At 36.4% G+C, this 27,405-nt stretch overlaps 1 protein-coding gene across 7 annotated transcripts in view; it reads left to right on the forward strand.

The window, feature by feature from the left end:
- AKAP6 (A-kinase anchoring protein 6) overlaps positions 1–20,922 on the forward strand; it is a 280,658-nt gene extending 259,736 nt beyond the window's left edge. For 6 of the 7 annotated variants that reach the window (XM_061463486.1, XM_061463487.1, XM_061463485.1 and 3 more), the window contains 2 exons: positions 11,453–14,928; positions 20,019–20,922. In XM_061463486.1, coding sequence (XP_061319470.1) covers positions 11,453–14,887 — 3,435 coding nt within the window. In that variant the 3' untranslated portion in view covers positions 14,888–14,928; positions 20,019–20,922. The remainder of the gene's footprint in view (positions 1–11,452; positions 14,929–20,018) is intronic. The other variant, XM_061463491.1, reaches the window with a different exon arrangement.
- The last annotated feature ends 6,483 nt before the right edge of the window (positions 20,923–27,405 follow it).

Here is a 27,405-nt window from a genome sequence, read left to right on the forward strand (position 1 = left end):
TAGGTGCCTAATATTCACTAATCGTAAGATCATGACCAAGGTCAGTGTTGTTTAAAAGATTAGAGTTAAGGGAAATGCAAAAGTCACAAACTTGTGATTTTTAATTAGTTTAATGACTGTTGCACTGCATCTCTAATGACCCCAGCTCTGTAAGGAGTGGTATGTGAGTGTAATTGAAGCTAATTTTCTGATGTTCTGTTTCAAGAGTTATCAAACAAAATAGCTTTTAGAAAGAGAGGAAGAAACCTTATTTTCTGACAGGTTGTACAGCAGTTATTTCCATCTTACATGGCTGTTCCATACTGGAAGATAAGGCCCCAGTCCTCCAGCCATTAGGGAAACGTATTTGCAGGATCTTCAGTAAGTATATGCATAATCAGTGTTTCATTGTTCAATATTACAGGATGTTCAAGGAGCTGCATCCGCTGTAAGCAGACAGGGATACAGCGAAAAACTATTTAAAAAATACATGAAAATAAATAAGGTACAATTATTCACTCTTTTTCATAACACACGAAGTAAAAGGTACCAAATGAAATTATAAGGCAGGAGATTTAAAATAATCAAAAAGGAATATAATTTTCATGTAGTGTATAAAAAAAAAAATGAAACTTGTTCCTACAGGATATTGTGGACAGCAAAAATACAAATTAGTTCAGTAAGTGATTAGACAAATTGATAAAGGAGACATCAGTTAATATATATTGAATTCCAACTTCATAAGTCCCCACAGGCTGACTTCTCAAATTGGGAATGGCAGCTTCTATGCCACTCTATGTGTTTGAGGGTTTTTAACTACACTACTGGCCACTGCAGGAGATGGACTCAGCTGACTGGCCTGTTGATATCACCCAAAGTTAGAGTCTTTTTGATAGCACATGAGCTTGCAGATTTGGAGGCCTACCTATGCTTTATTTTTATGTACAGCCAAGAAGTTTTGAGGAATGTCTAAAGGGTTTTCATTGTATTTGGTTAGGTTTTTTCCCATTTTCAAAGACCAGGATGTGGTCATTTAGGTAATCTGTTCTCACCAGAAGAAAGCTTTGAAAAATGTATCCACTTAACAGTTTTTCAAGATATTTCTAATACCTTTTTCTGTAAAATATACCCAAAAAATATTTAATACATACATTTACTTGTTTTTTTTAAATATGTACGTACATTTATGTCAGAGATACTATAATATGCATTAAATAACAAAATATAAATTGTTAGCAATGATGATCTGAATTTCATTTCTCTTTACATGTAAGACATTTATGTTATTGTTGTAGCTCTAATCCATATTCAGGTCTTCGTGTTTGCTGTGCAGTAATATGTAAATTACCTAGCCAGCTGCATTAAGCAGTGTTTGTTTATTCTATTTCTTTTGGCATCGCATATAACTGAATTTCTGCCAAAAATGTGGCTGCTTCAGGGAACACTGTTTGGGTAGAAGGAAGTTTTGAAAGGAAACACACATCATAAGTCTTTACTCTGTGAAACAGTAAAATCAAAACAAACTTTCTGTTCATAAAAATATCTGTATTAATGTAAAATAATGGGCTTGTAAAATGCAGGGAGAAAGCTGAATCTTTTTAGAATGCTCTGTGTACATTGGCTTTGTAAACAAGAATACAATATTAAGAGGCAGGGATTTTTTCATACATGGGAAGGGTGACTAAAACTGGTGAAATGTGAAAATGGAAAGTTTAAGGGAAATTATTTTAAAATGGCGTATTAATCTCCCTTAACCCATAGCATTTACATGCATTTAAATTTAGAAAAGCGGTGAAGTTTAAGTGTTAAAAAAGTTGCATTAATGATTCATAGAGCTATCTACTTATTCTTGCAGTCCTTTCAGTCTTCCAGTCTGACACTTCCTTTTTTATCCAGCCAGCTAATTTCCCCTCTTTTGTGAGGAGTAACTGTTTTCACACAAGTGCTTACCCAGCAAGCTTCCTTATTGTTTCATGGTTAATTATCTTCTTGAGCTTCACCTTCTCCAGTGAAGGGAGAAAGACTGGGCCTCCCCACAGCTCTAATGAAAGCTAGGTTTTAGAGATGCACTGTGTGAGTAAATGCAGTGTCTGATCTCCCAATGTAATAAATGAGTTCTTAAACTTTATGGAGTACAGCTCATCCAGCAGGTTTACTGAACAATGCAGGATGATGCTTTATTTTTTTTTTTATTTATTTTTAAAAGGGGGGAGGAATATTGCTTCACTGTGAAACCAAATACCATAAACTGTTCGAAAATCTCTGCACGTTACACAAAAGGTGCATGTCAAACATTCAGATTCAGTACTAACCTGTGCTGCTTCATGCAAGTCTTTGGGCTTTATACTTTAAAGTTGTATCTTAACTACACTTATACTAATAATGCTAATACTAGTAGCCCTGTGCCCCTCAGATATTATGCCACTTTGTAAACTCTTAATACTTATTGGACTGTTTGTGCCTCACCAACACTGAAAATAGTCATGGATAGACTTAACTCTTCAGTTTATGTTCCAGTTTTAAGCCAAGTTTAAACTGTGCAACATTTAAAATAAACTCTCCTGTAATAAAAGAAAATTGAACAATAGCTTTAGTGGGTTTCTAATAATGAGGTACTCCCCATTTGTACTCAGCCAAACTAAGGTAGTCAAATATAAGCCTTTCACCAAAAGATATAGCTGGCCATTACTTCATCTACTTCTAAGTGAATTTCTACAAAGAATGTAATTTTCCAAGTGAACAAACCAAAATGAGCATATAATACTTGAGACATTGCGCAGGTTCTATTCAATATACTAGATTAATCCTCTTTTTCAAGACAGCTCCAGGGCTGTGTTGGCATGCATTATGTACAGAGAAACTACAAACATCATCACTTATCAGTCATGAGGACAAGAAAATAATATGGAAGTTCAAGGATGTGACGATCCTAGTGAAAGAGCTCTGCCTAGTGACTTATACTTGGAGATAAGGCTGATGTTTCTATTTTGCACATTTGAAAAGTACCTCTTCTTAGATATGGGTTGTGTAACGGCAAGGAGCAGTTGTATTGTTGTAGCATCAAGGTGCTTACCATTGTAATTTTGATTCCTTGCTAGGACAACTGCCTGCCACTTACTGACAACTGTGGTGTTTAACTTCACACTTGGAAATCCATAGATATTGGCAGACTCTGCAAGTACTATAAGTATGCAGTATTATTCTAGCCTTTGATTTTACAATACTTGCTTGTTGACTCCCCCCTAGTCAATATCCCTAATTTACAAATGGTGAATCAATGACTTCAGGAAGCACCTCAACTAAGATTACAAAGAAATTGTGTTGAAAATTTAAATAGGGAGAAAAAAAGAGTCTGTTCTTTTTGATAACATGAATTAAGCTAAATTTGGTAGTCTCTCAACTGCTTCATGAGAAGAAACTGATGATAGAGCCAGATATTTTTCATGCAGTCCTGTTCTTCATAAATAATAAAGTCTCCCTTTCAAGTATACAGGAAGAATTTTTATTTAGAAATTTAAGCCTCTCTCCTCCATATTTCAGTGAGAAAACTTTCTAGGTATCTTCTAAGGTCAAACTCCCAAGCCCTGATGTCTATTCTTTTGTACCTTATGTCTATCTGTTTCTGTGGTGATTCTCACTCTTTACTGTTTCTCACAAACGCTTATTTCTGCTGAAACAAAACTCTTAAAAACTCTGTGATTCCAGGTGTCCTGATGTGCCTGTTATAGGCTGGAGATGGCTATTGTGTCTACTGAGTCAATTCACAGTGTCCACTGAGTTGTTCTGGTTTAACTGAGAATACACCATGAAAGGAGTACCAGTTCCAATGTAAATGATACTAAATTGAAAGTATTCTTAACCAGTAAGCAAACCTCTTAACTTGTACAAAGACAAAACAATAGTGGAAAGATATGAAAACAATTCTGCCACTGTAGCTTTGCTAGCAACTTTGTTCATCAGCATTTGAATGCAGAATGCAAATGATTTTCCATCAATATGGACATACAAGGGAAAAATTGTGCTGAAGTTCTGCAATGTAGACAAGCAGTAGTTAAAACTGTTTAAGCATGCTTGGTTCCACAGATTTCCTGGGTTTGGTGGATTTTTTTGGCTTAACCATAAAGACTGATCTTTGAGTCAAATTCTGAGATTTAGCATGGATGAACTCCCAGCAACTTGCATGGGCATGTATCTGAGGTACGGTGCCAGGACTTGCTCTTTTTTGAACCAGGTGTTCATGGCAACATTTGGGTTTGGGTAAAGCTAGGAATGTTTTTCTAAGTTTCATAAAGGGCTTGTGTTGGATTCTTGCACAAAGAAAACTGTATATTCCTCTGAAGTAAAAGTAAAATTGAAATGACATTCAAGGGCAACAAATCCTGTCATGTAACCTCTTGACAGAATAAAAGAAAACTGCAAAGCAGTAAAACCAACGGCCAGTAAAATATGCCATGTAGTCAGGTTTTCTCTTCACAAAAAGGAAAAAAACAACCACCAAAACCAAACCAAACACACAACTTGGAATATAGGTCTGGGATTGTAAACCTATTTGGATGACAATATGATTTGATATAAAAATGTTATAGATGTTCTTCTGCTCTCTGGTAACGTTCAAAGGGCTTCTCAGTAAATAAGAACCAGAGATGTTAGAAAGCCATATGAGGATATGGTGGCAAGAAAGCAGAGGCTAGAAAACATATAATGGGTAGTGTGTTAGCAGTGATTCTGTGGGCACAGCACAGGTGCTAAATTTCTTGAGCCCTGCTTTTGCCATGATCTGTGATAGTTCCCAAAGTTAGTTCCTGCAAGCCTTCTTCTAACACAGATTACCTTTTGTTCCAGCCTGGCTTGTCTGCACCAGCTGGTGAATGGTGGAAAGGCTGGAGGCTTTCACTCTTTCTTTCGGTCATTTGATACTGTGGGCAGCTTACCAAGAACATTAAAGACCCTCATAGAACCCATGTGCAGGCACAACTGACCCCAGCGTGTTACCTAGCATCATCAAGTGGTATTTAAATAGCAAAAGAATGGTTAGAGAATAGCCAATTTCTCTGACTTTTTAAAACACTTCTACTTCACTAGTAGTAAGGAATAATAGTTTTCCTCTTAAAATGTCACTCGAATTATTTCATCTGTTGCTTAGATGTGCCACAAGACGTTTCTCATGATAAAGAAAATTATCAGTTTTAAAACCTGGGTATGACAATCTCCTATCCTCTAGACTTTAATTTCTGAGCATTATGAAAGAACTTCAAACATCATCATAAAGACAGGGGGTTGAGCAACGTGAAACCTCAGTTGTTCCTGTAAGACCCAGCCTGCATTGAGACCCTTGCAGGTGATGTCTGTAACTACAGAGAGCAGAGATGATGTCACTGTCCTTCTTTCAGTACAGAAATCTGTACATACAACCACCTATGTAGGACTCTGGCAATACCTGTAGGCATCCGTAATGCCTAACAGAAAAGCACAAGTTCTGCATGAGCAGGATAGAGCATATTATATCATATATTTCAATATATTCATACATGGTTTGTATTATATATGTATGTACTATATATTCATTGTCCTGGGTTCAGCAGTAGCAGTCATTCATATATATTATAATATAGTCATATATTTTGTCTATTTCAATATTATTTCATTGAGGGAGGCAGTAAAAGTTGCAAAATAAAGCAAAAGAAAGTATGAATCACAGTTTTGGATCTTATTTTCTCAGGAAATAAACATGTGCTGCCTTCTTCTAACTTCAGTTATCTCAAATATGTATGTTCATGATAGTTTCATTAGTGATCTGTGATAAAGCATACCGCTTCCATACATTTTGAGGCTGTGTTGTAATGTGCAAATATGATGCACATGGGATATTATGCATATGCTTACATATATTAAAACACTGCTGTTTGGAAATGGGAACATCTTGTTAGCTACAGTACAGGGAATCCCATTTAGAAGATGAACTTAAGTGAAGCAGGGGTGAAATGAGTACAGTATACATGAGTATTTCCCTCAGCAGAAGTACTTGGCATGCTTGCATTTTTCAAAAGACAAAATCATGTTTGTCTTCCCTGAATGTGCACACATTCCTGGAGATGGGGGATGGTTTTCTTCCTTTTTCTTTCTTTTTCTCCTGGCCCCTAAGTGCATTTGAGTTTGGATAATTTGTCCACAGCAACTGAAGGATATGTTGCAGAGGAGGGAGGAACAGAGTTTTTATTTATTATTGTAATGGCTCTTTTTTTCATGTTAATTCCTTTAAAAAAATATAATGGTACGTAGGGGTTACATTGCAGGCCTGTTTCACCAACACAAAGTATCTGTACCGGAGTAGCACATGCAAATGAAGCCGAAACAGAGAATCATTGTTTAATATAATTTGCTGCAGAAAAAGAAAAACTATCCTTGTTTTAGTAAAGGAAACAAATTAAAAAATATATTTTTAAGACTTTTCTTTGAGGATGCATTGGGTTTGAGGAAATGTCTTTATTTGGCTTAACAATCTTCTTTCCTGCCATTAACATTTTCAGCAGATTGACTGTTTAACTATTAGCACCAGGCCTGCAAGCATTTAAGTGCACACCTAGCTTTGCTACATTAGTTGTACCAATGAAACAGGAATACTGTCCTGAGCAAAATAGTTCAGGTTTAAATTAGGAACAGCCAAACTCCTTAAAGCAGCACTTTCAAATACTTTGGAATTAATTCAACCTTTCACTCTTCTGAGTCTGTAATTTAATTGCTTCTTGGCTTAATTATATTCAAAGGTTTTAATGCAATGGTAAATGCTTCCTAAGTCTTGTTTACCTAGTGGTAATATTTTAAGAATAGGATTCTACATAATGTTGTGCATCTTTTGTTCATATTCATTGTTTTTTTTTACTTGCTTGGTCAAAAGTATTTCCCTTCTTTTACTGTGAACCATGTGACTGTCAAGATCTACTCTAGGTGTAGCAGCATTTAGTGACTATAATGATAAAGTCACTCTGACCTACTTTAAAGATACCGATTTTAGAAAGATGATGTATGCACACACATACACGTGTGTATGTGTGTGTGTGTTTATACACCCTCACTTTTGCACATATAAAAAAGAAGTTTTTAAGTTCTGGGAAATTTAGTGCAGTCAGTTACACTAGCTGGTATACAAAGAATTTTTGCCAGACAGAATGGTACCTTTGCAGTACGTTTTGTCACAAACTTCAGCAAAGCCAGAACTTACAAGTGAACATCCAGGGCTCACTCTATTCAAATCTGAAGCTCTGTAGCACACTGTCCTGGGTTCGGATATACATGTGAGAAGGGTACCGGTGGGCTTTTGGTATTGCTTTTGGTATTGCTGCTTTGGAGACTGAGGAAATTGAGCAGCTGTCCACCTTGCCTGGTCTCTCAGAAGATCCCTCTGCTGTGGGGTTGCTGAAAGTTGAAGAACAACTAGTTACCTGACTGGGTTTAAACCACGACACACACTCAAAGCTTCTCTTTAGTTGTAGTCCGTCTTAAATGTGGAGATCAGCAAGCAATACCTTGAACCAGGCTAGGTAGAACATCCTTTTCAGTGTGTAAGGCTCTATAAGAAATCCAAATTCATCATTAACTGAAAGGGGATGAAAAACGTGGTGCAGCTTTCATGTGAATAAAGTTTTCCCAATTGGAAATAGCAATAGAAGATTTGTCTGCTTTGTGTAAATGATTCATTGTGTAATACGATACAGTTCTTTGGATAAAAAAAAGTCACACAGAAGAAACAACAGCATTTTTTTCCCCAGTAAACTGAGCAATCAGTATTTAGTTCTGACACCAGCTGACACTTACAATGGTATACCTCTCATCCTCAGTATAACACCAAGTAAAGGATCATTCTGGGGACTTTGAAATGTCATGTTGTCAAGACCTAATAATCTATTACTGTCCTGCTAATCCTAATGCTCCAGCAACCTTCCTATGCGTTGGCCAGCCTGGTAAGGAGACCTCTAACATGGTAAAAATAGTTCTGAGATTCCTGTTTTTTACCTTGCTACTGCTGTCAGTGCAAACAGGCTGGAGTGATGCTGCCTTCCGTTTTTGACTCCACAGATTTATTCAGGAGTCTGTATGGTGCTGCTCTCTCCGACAACTACCTCAGTGTCTAAAGTCTCTTCCTTGTTTGAGCAACTTGCTGAATTTTCTAATAAGAGAATATATATACCTGTACTAAAAATGCCAAATACATAATGTTTGTGACTTAAGCTGAGTGGTTTGTTTCAAAGTTAAAACTTGGTCTGTACTTAGGAACAGCTGCCAATGTAGCTGATAATCATGGAAGTTGTACTTCAAGGGAGATGATGGTTATAAAGAAAAAAAATAAAAAATAGCAATTCACTAATATTAATTCAGTCAATTCCTTGGACAGAGAAAGCTATGCTGGTAAAAGGACCACATCCACATAAGAGCCTTTGCAAGTATAGTTGTGACAATCACAAGGGTAAAAAAAAAATAATAAAATCAAATCCTGAAATCCATCATAGCTTTGCTGCAAAATTTCTGAGTATCTTCCAGGCCTCAGAAAAGCATGTGCATTTGAAGAACAAAAAAACAGGCTTTGAAGTGAGGAGCACTCAGTGAAGATGAATGGGCTGAGGTCACAACTCTACATGTTTTATTGTTTTAGTCCATCTGACTTGCAGAACAAACAAGGCAGCCAAGTGCTGATTTACAGGGGGAAGGTTATCTTCCTGACCAGTAAGGACCAAATGTTTTCGTTTTGAGAAACAAAATCAGATTCTATGGAACATTAAATCCTTGGAACCTGCTGCTGATTTCCTGCCTTCAGGAATTTCTTTTTGCAGCTGGCAGCAACTTAAAACAATAAAAACGTGCAGTTTAGGAAGCTTTTCACAGTTATGTCTTCCTAATGCTAAGCGCGACAGAGTCATAAAACATGCCACAGAAAAAATAAGTAATTGTAGCTGATTTCTTGTTTCATCTAACAGGTTTTCAAGCTAAATTAAATTATTGTCATTCTCTCACATTTTACTTGTAGGATAGTTAAGGGTCAGCTACAGGTAGGTAACTGGGTGATGGTTGGACTTGATCTTGAAGGTCTTTTCCAACCTAGTTGATTCTATGGCTCTATGAATTAAGTACTATCTAAGAACCAACCGGGAGTCATTATAATATATGGTAAACTGGAAAATCTAAGTATGGGTTTCTGATCTCTGCAATGAACAGAACTGCTCTGGTAGCTGTACATGTCTAGCAAACTGGTGTTTTCATGGGAAATTAACATTTAAGCTATGAGTAGTCAATATCCCTCAGGTGAAAAAAAAAAAGGCAAAAGGCTAATAAATTTACTCCATAAAGCTTTGGGGTGGGTAGATCCACAAACACACTCTAGCCTTCAACATTAGACTTCACAGATTCTCAAAATCCCAAAAGCCTCCTAACCCCCAAGGGAAGAAATAATTCTTTGGCACCCATATATCTGCTCAAGATTATGTGAAATATCTGAACACAGCTGCAGTACTCAGGGACCTATCTTACATCTAAGCCAAATGAAGCATGAGGACACAGATTATCTTACATGGAGAGTGTCTTGGTTTGTCAAATATATTAATAATCATATCACCTCGCTGTATGGTGGGTAGCTACTCTGCCCAGTTTGGAGAAAATAAGTCAGATGAGTGTTTTAGCCATTGTTCTGCTGGACATAAAGGGATGAGATAGCCTTGTGTTTTGCACAGAAACAGGGTACCTATATCCATAATTAGACACTGGAGCAGGGATTTGGGCCTATCTGTTCCTATTGCCAGTCAAATGTGCTGAACAGTACACTGCAGGATAAAATTCTCCCCGTCTATCTCTGACCCCATTAATATTTAATTGTTTTATGCAAAATGAAGCAGGAGATGCAGGCTTCTTTTCAGAACAGCATGTAGGTAGGGCTTCTCCTGAGAGAATGAGAACCTGGTTCATGTCATGAGCCTAGTGTCCCACACCAAAAATCAGTCCTCTAACTGTTGAGCTGACAGAGAACATCCCATGATTTCTCACAAAAGGGCTGATCAGCTTTAGTTCCTACTTCAAAGAGAGAGTTCCTAGCTCAGAGTCAGAGATATATCCCTGCCCCTGCACAATTAACCTTGGCCAGGTCTTGACGAATTTAAGTGAGGAGCTAAGCCGTGTACAACTTCCCTTCTTTGGACTACAGCCTCATTTTATCTGCTTGTATTTCAGTAACTTCTTAAGTTTGCTGTGATTTAGATTCCTGTTTGGCATGTGATCAGTGCTGTATTTGAAAAACAAAACTTGTTCCAAGAAAGCTCAAGAGAGTGAGAGATCATAGTTGAATGGGTTTTTTTGGAAAAAGTTCTTGTTTTTCTGGATACAGTGATCATTGTTCAGCTGTTAAGATTATTTAAACTAAACAATTCTACATTAGTTAACAGTTCAATTACAAGAGTTATTGTATAAGCAATGTCTTCCCTAAAATGGGGGCCTTTCAATAAATAGAAAAATAAAGTAAAATTAATTTGTGCTCAGAGAACCAGCCCCAAGATCAGGGACTGCTTTTGAGTAGTTTAAGGTGAGTCAGTACTCTTGGCCACTTGACACATCACATTTGAGTGAGTAAAGCTGTCAAGGTGTTCTTCCTCTCCCACGTGTTTCTAGAAGGATTAATTCTTGGTACTGTATGTTATGAATTATAATAGCAAATATTACTGGAAAGTTAAAAAAGTCTTAAAAAAAACAAACTACTTTCAGCTCAATTATTTATCAGTTCTTCCCCAGATAAAGGTGTCAGCACAGACAGTATTTGAAATTCATTTAGTATTTTATTAGATTGATTGATCTTACAGCTGAAGATATTAACACTCATTAGGTCTTACTTACTGGTCATTAGTACTGCCTTTATTATCAAGCAAAGAATAAATATAAATTCAAATAAAAAGTCATCAAGTCTTGTGATTTCCAGTGTGTTACATCTGTTGTTTTAAGATTCACAACACAAAAGTTTATTATAAACATTTTGAAAATCCTTTAATAAATCCTTTATATCTTAACTCTTTTAAACTTAAGCAGGCTACAAGAGTTTCTCATATATTCAATAATAAGCTGTTAATTATATGGCTTTTACTAACACACTCATGTGATTCTGCAGAAAGGTTAACAATTGTTACATATGAAGTGACTAACCATAATTAATGTCTATTAAAGAAAAGTCAAATTTCTGTATCATATTTTGACAGAAAGTTAAAAAAACAACAACAAACAAACAACCTGGGAAGACTAAGAAATCATGCCAAATTTAATAAGTTTTATTATTTCAGTTTCATACAAGACATAACAAAATGAAAAGCCTATTAGTGACCATTGTTCCAAAAATGCCCTTTACTCCTATTAATGTACTTATATGATTTCAGTGGAAGCACGTTCAAAGTGCAGCTGTAAATATTTTTTAAATTTTAACTTTGATTTTTTTATTTTTTTTTTACAGGAGCCTCTGAATGTTATTGATGCCAGCGTGATGGATCTGAATGGTTCAAGTGAAGATGCACTAGAATGGGATGAAACTGACATAAGCAATAAGCTGATCAGTATTCATGAAGACTTAAGTGATCCTGATCAGGAGCTCAAGAAGGATGGGCTAAGACAAAAACCTTCTTCAGGAGAAAGTGGTTTTAACGATGTGAATGAAGATGAAAGTATTGGTGATTGTGGAAGTCCTCTTTATTGTCCCAGCATTACTTCCCCTCCAAATCCTAACATCTATCAGGTCTATAGTCTTCATAATATTGAATTATCAGAAAAAAAACACATGCCCTTTTTGAAAAAAACATCTAAGCTCTCCAGTGTAACACAGTCTAACATTTTAAATAAAAGTCTTAGTAAAGACTCATCATTTTCATCTACAAAATCCCTGCCTGAGCTAATAGGGGGGAACATATTGGCAAAACCATACAGCTATATGTATCAGAGTGGAAACATAAGCAGGCACTCTGAGAGTGAGAGTGGGATAGTGAGTGAATGCGATACAGAAACTACAAATAATTCAGAGATTTTTTTGCTAAATGATATTGAAAGCACTCAGAGTAATCCTGAAATTGGACATGCAGAAACTCAAGTGGATGATACAGTTGATGTGATAAAACAAAAAATACAGCAAGGTGAAGACCATGCTAGTCTCTCGGATGATTTCCAGTTGTTACCTTCTGCATGTTGTGGAAGTGAAAATGATGAAGATTTGGACAGCATTACTATGTGTAACCATGTTTGTCTAGAAGAATTGCAAGGAAAGCATGACGTGTTTACTTTTTATGATTACTCATATCTTCAAGGCTCCAAATTCAACTTACCAGTGATAATGAAACAATCACAAATTGAAAAAACAAATACAGAGGACAGTTTGTTTCATGGCTTTTGTTTTGATAAAATACCTGGTAAATCTGAACATAAACCTGGAGAGTCTCAACCAGATGGGTTTATTCATGACCATACTCTGGCAAGGGTCCCTGGAGAATCAGATCCCAATTCCTGTAAATCTGGAGAAACTGTAAGAAAATTAACTGTTACAGAGAATACAAGACAAGTTTCAACTTTATCTCGTAGTTCTTCATTAGAGTCTCTGTCTGTAGTAGGTGATTTGTTCAGCTCAGGTATTTTTAAAAGTGGAGACGGTCTTCAGCGAAGCACCTCATTGGAGAGCTGGCTGACTTCCTATAAAAGCAATGAAGATCTTTTTAGTCATCATGGCTCAGGTGACATAAGTGCAAGCAGTGACTCTGTTGGAGAGCTCAGCAAAAGGACCCTAGATCTTTTGAATCGCTTAGAGAATATCCAGAGTCCTTTAGATCAAAAGATTAAGCGCAGCATATCTGATATAACACTCCAAAGTGGCTCTCAAAAGATGTCTTTTACTGGACAGCTGTCTCTAGATATTGCATCCTCAATCAATGAAGACTCGGCAGCTTCTCTGACTGAACTCAGCAGCAGTGAGGATCTTTCTCTCTGCTCTGAAGACATTGTACTGCACAGAAATAAAATCCCAGATTCAAATGCATCATTTAGAAAACATCTTAATAGATCTGTAGCTGATGAGAGCGATGTCAATGTCAGCATGATTGTTAATGTCTCCTGTACTTCTGCTTGTACTGATGATGAAGATGACAGTGATTTGCTTTCAAGTTCCACCCTTACCTTAACTGAGGAAGAGCTAGGCATCAAAGATGAAGATGATGACTCTAGTATAGCAACTGATGAGGATATTTATGAAGAATGCAATTTAATTTCAGGACTTGATTATATAAAAAATGAACTCCAAACTTGGATTAGACCAAAATTTTCTTTGACAAGGGAGAAGAGAAAAAGTAACCTCAGTGATGAAATTCAGCGCAGTAAAGTTAGTAATGAGACATCAAAAGCCACAGATACATTAAGCATTGAAACACTATTGAATGGTTCAGTACAGAAAATATCAGAAAATAATGGTAACAGTAAGAATGTGCCACGTGATCATGAAAAAGGGACAAGGAGTCACCTGATGAAAGATATCTCTCAGGTTGTGAAGGATCACCTTGTGGATGATATGGAAAATGGCAATATTGAAAATACTCTTGGCAGTCAAAAGGAAAGTCTTGTTAGAACATCAGCAACTCCCAAAAGTCATGCATCACTTGATGTCAGAGAAGCTGAAAATGAATGTTGTGTCTGTGAAGCTTTTACAGACAGTTCAGACGATTCACATATGGATGGAAAAGAGACTGTATTGTTGTCAGATGAATCCAGAAACCCTCTAAAAGAATGTCAAAGTCCTCTTCAGCTTGATCATCATTCTGTTGCTTCCTCTCCTGCTAAAAAGCCTTGTCTTGAATTTTCCTCAGAAATGAATCGTGGAGGCATAGAAGACACAACTTTACAAACATCCTTACCTAATGGTCAACAACAAAGAATAAGCTTTACTGAAAAATCTACTGATTGCTGTACAGCCTTGAAATCCAGTGACAAAGAATGTGACTCCTCTGCCAATGGTATTGCTTCATGCTGTAATTGTGAATCTGCTGCTTTTGATAAAAGAAACATGGAAGATGGCTCAGTACACAATTTTGTGAGGGAGATCATAGACATGGCATCAACAGCTTTGAAAAGTAAGTCACAACCAGAATGCGAGTCATCTGCTCCAGCTTCATTAGCACAGATCAAGGAAAAAGTGTTAGAACACTCTCACAGACCCATTCAGCTAAGAAAAGGGGACTTCTATTCTTATCTTTCACTTTCTTCTCATGATAGTGACTGTGGAGAGGTAATCAAATACATAGAGGAAAAGAGCAGCACTCCTGTGCCATTGGATTTCACAGATGAGAGAGAAAATATTGAATGCTTTTTTGAAGCCTGTCCTGAGGAAGAACGGGCTGAGCAGCAGCAATCTGTTTCTAATGGTACTCCTGAAGCACGAGCTGAGCAGCAGCAGCAGCAACCTATTTCTAATACTATTTCTGAAACATCTCCAGAGTCAGTAGGTGAAGTGACTCAAGAATCGTTAAGAGAAGTTAAAACTTCATCTGAAGGTAGGGATTTATCTCTCTTCTGTGATGATGACAATGGTATAAACGTCCCTAATCCTTACAAACAAAGCACATCAAATAATTTGAAAAATGGTGATGTTGATTTGTTGATTTCAGATGGGCAAACAGAAGGTTTGGAAAAGAATCCTCCAGATGTTAGCACTAAAAAGAGTACTACAGGAAAATCACATGGACCTGAAGATTCCAAAGGATGTGTTGCAGCTTCTGAGAAGGCTTCAGCTATAGAGTTTCAGTTAAAGCCTGGCCATTCACAGAAAAAAGATGTTTTGCATCAGAACAGTAAAACTCTTGCTTGTGAAGAAAATCTCCTAAATTTTCATAAGGAAAGACATATAAATATGCACAGATAGAATGTAACCCTCTCCAGGCACGTACATTGTCCTAAAACCAGGTATGTACTCTACAAGTTGCACATGCTTCTTTTTTTTTTTTTACACATATTTTCCTTTTTTTTTTTTCATTTTTGTAAAAATGAAAGGAGATGAATCACCATCCACCACCTAGGGCTTCTGTTTGATGATAGTGCTATATAATTTGTTTTGATTGTAATCCAAATTTACATGCCACTGGTCAACAAAAGCAGTAAATACCAACTGCTTCTTGCCCTTTGGCTTTGCACTGACTGGAACTGGTCTCTTCTGGAACAAATCTGCTATCTTACAGAACTTGGGAATTCTTCAGAAGTAGTATTTCTGTATCAGCCTTGTCTTCCCTCCTCAACTGAGCTGTGGAATCAGCCCTACTCATTGATCCCCTTCTCCACAGTCAGCTGGCCTTATGAGGTGCTCAAAAGCACTTGATGAAACTGAACTTCTGGTTTTACAAGAATTTTGTGTGACTAGTGAGTTGGAGTTCTACAATATTTCCAGACAAGCCATGAGGAATGACTAAGCAGATTGGAGAATAAGTAGTGAGATAATAATTAATCACTTGATATCAGTTTACTATGACTTAAGCTCAATAAGCCATTAATAAGAACAAAATTATTACAACACAGTGTTAGACCAAAAGTGGAGGTTACCAAAACAAGAAATCCTTGCAACAACATTAAAGATTATAATGTGAAGGTAATGTAGAATAAGGACCTGAATACTAAAGCAGGTAGAAACTGATAGCCAAACAGCAGTACTGGAAGCTTTGGTTTTATTTTGTGACGAGCATTTTGAAACATAAGTAAGAGGGTGCAACCTAAAGTGGAAAAGTGTATCTAATCTCTTCCAAAGTCTGAAAGTGGTTCAGATCTGGAGTTTCTGACTTCACACAAATGTCCAACAATAACTGCACATTTAACAACAAAAGAAGATCTACAAAGCAACTTCTGGATAAGAACCTAACAAGTAGCACTGCTGCTTTGAGTCTCACTAGTTGTTTGGTGACCCAAAAGCCAGCATAGCTGTGTAGAATGCCAGTCTTTGGAAACACTCCTCCAGTAGACCAGAGAGAGCATGGCAACTCCAAATGCCACTCCAATTCCAAATGCTGCTGCTTGCCAGAAGCTATAGCAAGAAAATTTCCAATAAAACACAAGGCTAAGCACAGAACCAGGTTTCCCTGGGAGGTTCTGGATTCTCCATCCTTGGAGTTTTTCAAAATTCAAGTGGACGTACCTTTGAAATAGCCTTCCTTTGAGTAGAAGGTTGGACCAGATGATGTTCAATTTCCTTCTAACCTAACTTCTGCTATGATTCCATGATGTTGCTAGGAGAAAAGACTGTTATTCATCACTGCCTGTGAAAACCACTAGTACTTTCCAATTGCAAACTATGTAGCTGTAGCAGAGGATCTGGGCATATTTATATGTAATAGAGTGCTTTCTTCTGCATTTCCTGATTTACTATATTATATTACTATGCTTTTCTTTTGCACATATTGGTGGCTAACCCAGCATTCACACTTTCACATTTGTATAAATATGTCTAGCAAAGTCTTTAGGTTATTACAGCAATAGTCTACAACTTGCCACTATCTCTTTGAACATGTATCTATTTGAATAATTCGTTATCTTGGAACCATCATAGCAAAGAGGATATTTCTTGAATGGCTCTGAAATAGGCTATCATGACCTGTTGATTACCAACTAGGTTAATACTTGGAGACATCCAAACAACTGGCGTAGTCATGGAAATCAATTGGGAATTACAAAACTCATAGATGATATTATATATTCTGGAATTACGTTACAAGGATAATTTGTGTATGGAAGACTATTTGGAAATGGAGATGATGACAAAAGTTTGAGGTTGATAAGTGATCAATATGTAAACATAAGTTTTTCTTTAATTACTGTTTTATTACTTTTCTTATTTTTTCCACTCATTTTTATAACATTAATTTGAGGAATAATGCTTACTATAGTGACTGTGATTTTATTCTTGTTCTCATTCTTTCATTGATGAAGATAACATCTTTTCAATTCATTAGTACTTTTGCTCTGAGGATCTCAAAATACTGTATAAAATTTCGCTCAGTCTTCAAAACTTCATAGTTTCTTACAAGTAGCCAGCTAGGTTTTTCATAAGACTGGGATATGACAATATGCAGTTGATGTAAGGACTAAGATTGGACATAGAGGGTGAAGATTGTAGTAAATGCCCCCCAATGCAATAAAATGTAATGCAGACTCTGTATGTAACAGTTTAGTAGGTTTGTGTTCCAGTTTTTTTTTTTTTGCCCAGGGGCTGACAAAAATTTTTAAGGTAACAAAGCCCTTCAAACTACATCCCACTTCTCACATTTAGGAGGATATACTGGTTCTTAACTGATGCATATAGCATTGCTTCCATGGAAATTATGTACTGTATTATCCCAAGTAGTAAAGCCCTAGGAAACATATAGTTTATCTCTGGCACATCAAAAAATGAAAATATGAGCTGCTACATTTGGTATCACTAAAGTCTGAGATCCCTTCCCCCATTCACAAGCTTGGTGCTTTAACTTCATCTCTCATGCTATGGGGAATGAATTACAGAAGCAATCTATCCTAATTTGTTAACTTATTCAAATAACAGTTATTATACTTAACTATGCTAAAGATTATCTTTTTGGTGGCAGATTGTTTATTTTTTGATGAGGCTAATTACTGATTTTCCAAAGGTAATTTACATTTATTACTAATACATCTTTTAAAATGTGACAGATAAATGTTGTTCCCATAAGTGTATTATGAAAAAAGTTACTATTTAAAAACACATTATTTAATTTGAAAGATAAATGGCAAACACCATTATTTTTCCTGTAGCACCTGTGCTGTAAGCTCATTTAAATGTGTAATTCCATGTGTAGCTGAAATACTTAGAGAAAAATAATCTATAGTATATGTGTACCTTAAAAGCATACTGTGAATTCAAAGCTGAAAAAGGCATAGTTTCAAATGTACTTTGATTTTTATATAGTTTTAATATTTACCTTGGCTGTACAGAAGAATAAACTTCATAGGGAAGAAAATATTTTTTGCAAATGTTACAATCCTCTTATTTAGCAGTGTGCTACAAAAAATTACCATCATGGGAAAATAGTAACAATTCTATAAGCAGGCTTAAAAATATCTCTGTCAGTATTGACTAGTCTCTGATATGAGCCAACATGTAGTTCTTCAATAGAAGTTCTCACAGTTCTCGTAGAAGTTCTTCTCAGAAGCTCTATGCTGATTTTATTTCTCAAGTAGGGGACAGCTTGAAAGAACTGTCTCTCTGTAGATGAGATCATGCAGTTTTCTGCTGTCACTGTGACCTGTGACTCACCAGTGGAATGGGAATTTTTAGTCCCATATTCAATGTGCATAGATATCAATACATTAAGAAGTTTTATATGATGTGTCCAAAGACTTTTCTAGAGGGTACATTAGAATTCTGTATGCAATGTTAATTCTTACAAATGAGATCAAAAACTACTTCCTTTTGTGAAGAATTTATAATTTAAACTTAAATTATAACTTAATTTAGGGAAAAAAATATCGGACATAAGAAAACTACATTGGTTTCATCTGACAATGCTGCAATGTTAGCCAGAATATCCTGCCACTTACTATAACCAGGAGAAACACAGGACTGGTACTCAGAAAGCCTGACTGTTATTTCCTCCTCAGCAATAGATTTTTTTATGACTTATTCCTTCCTTTCCTTAGTTTCTTTATTAAAGAATAATGAGAATAATGACCAATGAGACCTGTGAAGCACGGCTTATTCACTGAAAAGTGTTTTGAGATCCACAGCTAAAAGATGATACATAAATGCAAAGGACTGTTAGTTAATTATTCATTACAGGAAAAAATAATATACAGGTTTACACAACAGTTTACTTTTAGCAACTGGAACTACAAGAATAATCTCTTTGCTTACCCTTTCTTTTCCTAGAGGCTTTTATAGGGTGATAAGTGCTGTAATGTTCCTTCATAGAGTTTAAAACAGTCTGACTTCTTAGCTCCTTACAGTAGCTGACTTTAAATAAAATTAAATAGAATAAGCAGCTAATCTTGTATTGCCTGTGAGTTACATAATTTTTGAAAAACTTGACATAATCCATCAGTGAGACTTTTCTTATTATAGATATGTGAAACTCGTGCCAGAGTTGTAGAAACCTTTTGATACAATCTTCCCCTTTACTCTAATCAGTTCTTCATTAATTTCAAGCAAAGTGTTGAGCTTTTCATTATTTTCATGTAAGTACATTTCTTCTATAAATGAGGGACAGGGTCAGTTTCAGCAAATAAGATCAAAGCAGAAGGTAACTGGATAGATCCAGATATTCCTGCTTAATTTGGAAGGCTGATATTGCATGTCTAGAGTGCCTCCTAGGAAATGCCTAAGAGATGTACTTTGCACTAATCTTTGAGCTGTATTCTGACAGTTATTTCTTCTTAATCCCCATCATAAGCCTGTGCTCTTTGATGAATAGTTTAACCCTAAACCCTGAGCTGGGTAATTCTACAGTATGAAAATTTAACTCATTGATGGCACTACAAGTCTTTCAATAGCTATTTACAGTTTTAAAATACAATCATGACACTGACAATCCTATTCACGGAACACTTCTGTGACAATCCTTCCTTCCTCTCCATTGAAATCTCATTCTGTATGTTTACATAAATATTAAAGTAAGTGATGGGTAGATCTTTGTGTTACTTGGCTTTTGAAAATTCCTATGTTTTCATAGATCAGTGCACTTTTGAGTGTGCTGAAGGTAAGTTTGCAGGTAAGGATGAGGACAGCATCCAGGGAAAAGGTCAGATTTGATGAATTCTCTTGTTTCTTTAGAAATGAAGTCTTTACAAAAGTCAATGAGCTTTCTATATCAATACAGTTTTTTACAGTAACTTGTACCTCAGGCTGTTAAAAGTCATTGTTTGCCTACTGTATGCTTCTGCATTAAAGGCTCTGGCATGTGATCATTTAATGAGTATCTATGGTTGTTCTGCAAGAGCTATGTTTTGCAAATAAAACTTCATTTTCTGTAACCTACTATTACTTTTTTGTTTCCTTTTAGAATCTTGGCTGCAATTCAGGTGCAGGTTCATCCTGTAAACCCTTGGATGACCTCCAATTCCATTGTATCACTGCCTTTCATTACACTGACTCCCAAGATAAATTTTCTTTCCAAATGTGATTTGTCCATGTTGGCTTTGTGATCAGGCTGCATATGCTAGTCCTGTTTCAGTGATCATTTTGTATTGTAGCAAGGCCATTTGCTTTCATGTGGATTCCTCTCCCAAGCTACCTCTAATGACCTCTCCTTCCTAGATTGGTTGCCTCTGTACTACTTATCACTGATTCTGTTCTTTAAAGTTCTGAAGATGTACAGAACTCATGATTAGTCTGGTTCATCTTTTCACAGTTGTACCTGCCAGTACTCTTCTATTTTATGTATCTAATTTAATATTTATGTGTATAATGCATAAGTTTATTGAAACTATTTTACTTTTAAAGTGACAATTTTGTTGGATTGCAGCAAAAAGAAGTCATTAGCCCTCCTGATTCAATGCATCTAAAAATTAGATAATTAAAATAAATGGCATTTTATTTATTTAATTTTAAAATTTAATCTATGCAACACTTCAAGAAACAGCTACATGGTGTTGTATATTAGGAACTGTTGACATTCTACTGAATTAAGTACAACATTTTGGTATTTTATGCTTCTTGAGGTGGTAATTAGAAAAAAAGTTTTTAAAAAAATGTGTGCCTTGCTGTATTTCTTATACCATTTATTAAAAAGCTGCTTTCACAGTAAAATTTTGTTGGTTTGAAAGGAGGAAATAGCAAGGTTAAGATGTGTGAATAATTTCTGTATATATGTATAACCAAGTGCAAACATTGATGTATAATGACAGTATAAAATGCTTTCATGTTTGTGATGTCCAGTGATGTGGAAAATATAAGCCTTAAAACCATTAGATTGCATGGTAATTAGAATTGGCATAATAAACATAGTTCATTGGGGAAAAAAAAAGAAGAACTGGTGATCTGTTTTACCTGCGTACCAAGAACAGAATACTTTATCAAAGTACAGAAGAATATGTTTCTGTTTGCAAATATTTCCTAGATATATATGATTCCATAGCTGGTGAAGATTTGTATTACCTGACTCATACGTAAAGAACTTATTCATTAAAGATTCTGCAGGTCTTTTGGGCCAAAGAGACATAAGCATTAAGTAGTTTAATACACTGCCAATTCCAGTGGTGCCACACTTTTATAGCAGATTTTTTCTTGTTTTTTTTCAGTATGAGTTTGTTGTCTGATTCTTAAAATTTCATACATTTACATAATTATATTGAGTAAGCTTTATATATATTAATGCAGGTACTTTTACAGTTGGTCGTTTCAATGACTGAGACTGTACACTTTAAATGTTTTTGTCTTCTGCTTAAACTACATTGGGTAGCCCAAACAAGCCCAATGCCTTTATAACCTTTCTCTGCAAACATGGCATTCGTCAGCTAAAAATACTATTAAGAACGGATGTCAGGAAAGTTAAAAGGCAAGGAATACGCTCCCATGCCACCTTTAATCATTATTTTCACAATTATATGAATGTTTTCACAAAAAAAAACCTCAACATTCTACTTCCTTTTAAAAATGTGCAACAGTTTGAGGAATGATACTGATCAGAAAATACATTCATTCAGCATGGAAGGAACAGGTATTAAAAAAAAAGCCTCATGCTTTCCAAGTTATTAATTACTTACTACTCTTATTACTACAAGAAGCAAATTATCTCTCAATTTAAGTTTCCACTGTGTAGCCTTGGGTAGGCTATGATGTGGGTAGGGCAGCAGAAACAACTCTTAGCTTAAAGAAAAGTGTAAATAAGAAGCAGAAATTGTTAAGAGAGTCTTTTGAATCTATAAAGTTCTGCTCTCTCTTTTGAATTTATACAGTTCTGCTCTCATATATCTTGTATCATGTACATGTCTAATAGAGTAACCTGTAATTACATAAAAAGTGTAACTATATAGCCAAAGATCACTTTGATGTATCTTAAATATTTTTAAAGATATATAAAATAATTTGGAATATAAATCCTAATTTTAGTAAGATATTTACAGTGAAAATTATGCTAATTTATGAATTATTTGAACATGATTTTTTAAATCGTCTTGATGTGGGAATTGAATTTAGAATCATTCTTTCTTTCCCCTAGCTTTTTCTGGTTTATGTTGTATTTTTTTTTAAACTTACTTTGACTATAGCCATACCTTACACTATGACGACAGGAAAACTAATAAGTCAAAGGCTTTGCAGATCTGTCACCTCACCCAACAGACTGTGCAGAAGTCCATCAATTACTTGTACCATTCTATTAGGCTATTTGCCACAAATTCACTTTTTTTCCTGGGGGAAAATAATAGTACTTGTCAAATCAATAAACCACATATTCATCATACACTATCTGGAATATATGGTCACAACTCAAATTTCTATGGTTCCTTCCTAAGAGATGCTGAACATTTTAATTTAACTAGTATTCCCAAATCTATATTATTTGGTCTCATGAAATAAAGTTATCATGACTGTGATGCAAGACTCATCATTATCAGCTAGTCCTTTTTTATTTGCATGGTCAGTAGCTTTACCCTCTATTTTTCTTCTTAGAATATACTGGAGTTTATTGTCAATAAAAATTGATTTCTAAAGGAAATCTCTGACATATACTTACAGGATTTGTTAATGTTTTAGTGTGAGTCATACGCTTATGCCCAAATTTTGCCTAGAACTTGCAATAAGTCCTAGTGCTAACTCCCTAACGGAAATTATTGGCAAAGTATAAAATTAACATTGATGTACCAATGTTACTCTAAGATTGGCCCATACATGGATTCCTGCAGAGATCCTGTTCCCTGCTGATGAAATTCTCTGGTGGTATAGAAGCATGCAGCAAACTTTCTGCAGCATTTATTCCCACCTAAAGTTCCATAGGCTGCATTTTATTCCACACACTCCCTAGCTCATGCTTGAACAACATCTGCAATGTGTGAGGTGGCCATTTGACAGCAATGACCCTGACTTGTGGATCTCCCTTTCCTGCCTGCTTCACATTCCTTCCGCAGAAAGCCAGAGCTCTCCAGCTGTAAGTGAAGGGAGTGTACACTAATATTGGTGGTAAAACACATGCCTAGGACTACGATTTAAAAAGCTGTTTTGTGATCAGCATAGTTGTATGCAGTTCTGGTGTCCTCAACATAAAAAGGACATGGAACTGTTGGAACAAGTCCAGAGGAGGGCCACGAGGACGATCAAGGGACTAGAGCACCTCCCGTGTGAAGATAGGCTGAGAAAGTTGGGGCTGTTCAGCCCAGAGAAGAGAAGGCTGCGTGGAGACCTCATAGCAGCTTTCCAGTATCTGAAGGGGGGACTATAGGGTTGCTGGGGACGGACTCTTCTTTAGGGACTGTAGTGATAGAACAAGGGGTAACGGGTTAAAGTTTCAACAGGGGAAGTTTAGATTGGATATAAGGAGGAAATTCTTTCCTGTTAGGGTGGTGAGGCACTGGAATAGGTTGCCCAGGGAGGTTGTGAATGCTCCATCCCTGGCAGTGTTCAAGACCAGGTTGGACGAGGCCTTGGGTGATATGGTTTAGTGTGAGGTGTCCCTGCCCATGCAGGGGGGTTGGAACTAGATGATCTTAAGGTCCTTTCCAACCCTAACTATTCTACGATTCTATGATTCTATATATGGATAGTCTTGTAAACCATGCCCCCAGTATTTCTCAATGGTTTGTCTTTTTCCCAAGGTAAGCTGAAGACTGAGTGGAACAGTGGCTCTGCACCTTTGTTACAGTAAGAGAAATGCAGACTCCTGTTTGTTTCACCATAAACTCAAATAAATATGGTTTTAAACTAAAAGAGGGGAAATTCAGGCTGGATGTGAGCAAAAAATCTTTACAGTGAGGGTGGTAAATTACTGCCACAGGTTGCTCAAAGAGGAGGTAGATGCACCAGCCCTGGAGACATTTAAGGCCAAGCTGGACATGGTTCTGGGCAACTTGATCTAGAAGATGTCCCTGCTCATTGCAGGGGGTTGTACTGGATGACCTTTGAAGATACCTTCCAATCCATACTGTTCTGTGATTCTATGAAAGAATCACTATCAGTTAGACAGCATCTCAACCTTTTGGTGACAGGATCCACAGATGACATAGCCTCCCACATCACATAATTTAGAATTTTATTTCAGTTTTCCCTGTGTTGAGGAAAACAACCTGTTTTGACTAAAACATACCTGGTAAAACGGCTGCTTTGAGGAAGGGGTGGAGGGGACTTGAAGAGACCAGGAACAATGTAAAGGTTCCTGTGCTGTAGTGCACAGAAAAAGGGTTATTTATGTTTAGGACAGACCATACTAATACGTGGCTCAAGAGGATTAACGGGGTTGTCAAGTTCCTAGCCAAGTCAATCTCCTTCACTGACAAGTTTCTACAAACTTATTCCTAATATTAGCATCACTTTGAGGGGGATTTCGGCCAACTAATGACATCTGATCTATCGCCTTCAGTGCTGTACTTCTAATTTTTCAGACTCAACCTGTCTCTTACACTTTTTCTACCAACCTGAATCACTTTTATTTTTCATATAACTATTGCTTTCCCAGTAAATACATGCTCATCACTGATTTTAGAAATGTTTCTAAGGGCTAGACTATAAATGAACTTGGCAGCACATAATTCTGTGCACTGGATGAATTCTAAGTGCCTCAGTGCTATGAAAAATAGAATTTCCTAAGCAGTATCAAGTAGTATTACTTTATTTCTGGGAAGCGGGGAAATAACTAAGTTAAAAGTGAAGTTAGAATTGTATAACTCAGTAATGTAATGTACAAATATTGCTGTGATATTGTAGTTCTTGTCAAACTAATTCTTAAAAATTACAAGTACAGAATTACATAATGCTTAAAATGAAGTGATATGGTATATAAAGAATGGACAAGTAGATGTTTTTACCTCACCTTATGTTAAGCTCACGTCTCTGTGACTCTCTGGGTTTGCAAATGGAAGTGAAAATAATTATAAAAACATGCAATTTTTTAAAGACTTTTCTCTTGTAATTACTGTAAGGATGTTTTAAATGCAGCAAGGATCCAGTTGTAGCATTTTCTAAAGGAACATTATGAGAGTGACAGGGAAAGGGAAAAATATTTGACAAGATTTCGAACAATAGTAGAAAAACACAAGCCATCCTTGATGCACTTCATTTACAGAATGAAAAATTCAGACTCTGCAAGAACTGATGCTGAGAATCAACCCCCTACCCCAAATCTATCCCTTTTTTTCAGGAGGAGATAAATGCTATAGGAAATTACATGCCCTCAGGCAAGATGGCACAGCAGTTTCTTATACGGGCTAATGTGCATATATACCTGAATTTCTGATCTGTAGCTCATGAATCCAAAGCCTGGTCCCAGAACTGTCTTTAGAGGGCATGGGTTTTATTGTTTCTTCATAAGGAGCAGGACCAAGTTTGAGATGAGAAACATTTGCCTCTAACAAGCTTGAAAATGAAGTTGTAGCAAGCAATTGTTAAATAATATACAACGGTAGGGAAAAAAAAAAAAGAAGAAAAGAAAACAAAAAAGCAATCTTTCTGTAAACCCTGGTGGGACCTGTCAGCATTTTAATCAAGAATACTCTAAACTATGTGGGATTATGAGTTACACTGACTGATCATTATTTACCCTGACATACTGATGCCAGACAGAACTATGCCTCTCTATAGTTTTTGCTTTCCTTACCTCTAAATAAGGCTTTTTAAAGTGCTGAAAATTTTATGAAAATACCTTTTCAATGGTTAAAAATTGTGGCATAAATCGAAAAAGAAAACCACCCCAACCCAATGGCTCTGCTGGGTTGCTGGGTGTCTGTGCCAGCCCAGCTCATCAGTGATGCTTTTGGCCATATTCTGTGGGGGGAAAGCCCTTCAAAATATTTTCATGCATTTAGACCTCTATTTTGTGCTATTAATGTGACTACTAAAGAAAGCTTCCTCTGTAAGGGGAGTTTGCTTTAAACACGAGAATATAAATGTTTCTCAAACCAGTTACTCTTCATTTTACATATTCCTTCATCTCTCATCCTCTGGTGTTCCAAGCTGCAGTTAGTTCTCCACTTGTACTTTTTCTTCTTGCGCAGTTCAGCAATAAAATGAAGGGCTTGCAACTTATGTTTGTAACACACAATCTACAGGTAACATTTTGAAAGGTGGGCAAGTGGAACAGTAGGAGCTTGGAGTGAAGAAAAGGTGGCTGGTAGATACATAACGCTCCACTGTGCCAGCTCGGCTGGAGAGCAGGTTCAGATCTACAAATGCCATGCTGGCTGATCACTGAAAAAGAAGAGAGAAGCAGAGGAGGAGGTGGAGCTTCAAGGATGGTTGATGGGATCTAGCTGTGGTTAAAATATTTGTAGAATGATGGGAACATAAACTGTATTGAAACAGATCTATCTCTATTGCTAGACTTGTTATTGCAAACTGTAAAGTGATAATATTCATGAATACTCATTTTTCTGAATCTGCTCTTCACTATGCCAAGCATATCAATCAGATGTACCATTGTCAGTTAATTAACATCTGATTGCATTAAACATAGGGTGTTGAAGAGGAGGTTTCTTCTTGGAGGGGGAGGGGTATCTATGTGTGAGTTCTTTGGAGGGGGAGGGATGTGTTCTTAATAATTATCATCAACTGTGAGTAAAGTCAAATTTTAATGTGTGTGTACGTATTTCTGTGCCACTCACCACTCTTATAGCCACAGTAAAAGGGGAAGACAAATGCAGTAAGTGCGTCAGCACCTTAGCCACATATCCTACACACTGGACTTTCATAAGTAGAACAAAATCCAGAAATGTAAAGATCACAATATTAGACAAGTGTGGAATTAAGATATGTGAGACAGAGAAAAGAGAAGAGAAAAAGAGGAAAGGAGAAGAAAAAAAGAAAAAAAGAGGATAAAAAGAAGATTAATAAAATGGGAAAGGTAAGGGAAAAGGAAGGGAAAAGGGGAGAGGAGGGGAGAGGAGGAGGGGAGGGGAGGGGAGGGGAGAAGGAAAGGAAAAAGGAAAGGAAAGGAGAAAGGAAAGAGGAAAGGAAAGGAAAGGAAAGGAAAGGAAAGGAAAGGAAAGGAAAGGGGAAAGGAAAGGAAAGGAAAGGAAAGGAAAGGAAAGGAAAGGAAAGGAAAGGAAAGGAAAAGGAAAGGAAAGGAAAGGAAAGGAAAGGAAAGGAAAGGAAAGGAAAGGAAAGGAAAAAGGAAAGGAAAGGAAAGGAAAGGAAAGGAAAGGAAAGGAAAGGAAAGGAAAGGAAAGGAAAAAGGAAAGGAAAAAGGAAAGGAAAGGAAAGGAAAGGAAAGGAAAGGGGAAAGGAGAAAACAGAGGAAAGGGGAA

Source organism: Pezoporus flaviventris, unplaced genomic scaffold (assembly GCF_033815535.1).
Source record: "Pezoporus flaviventris isolate CSIRO_AGI_PZ_B2104156 unplaced genomic scaffold, CSIRO_AGI_Pfla_v1 ptg000036l, whole genome shotgun sequence".
Taxonomy (NCBI): Eukaryota; Metazoa; Chordata; class Aves; order Psittaciformes; family Psittacidae; genus Pezoporus; species Pezoporus flaviventris.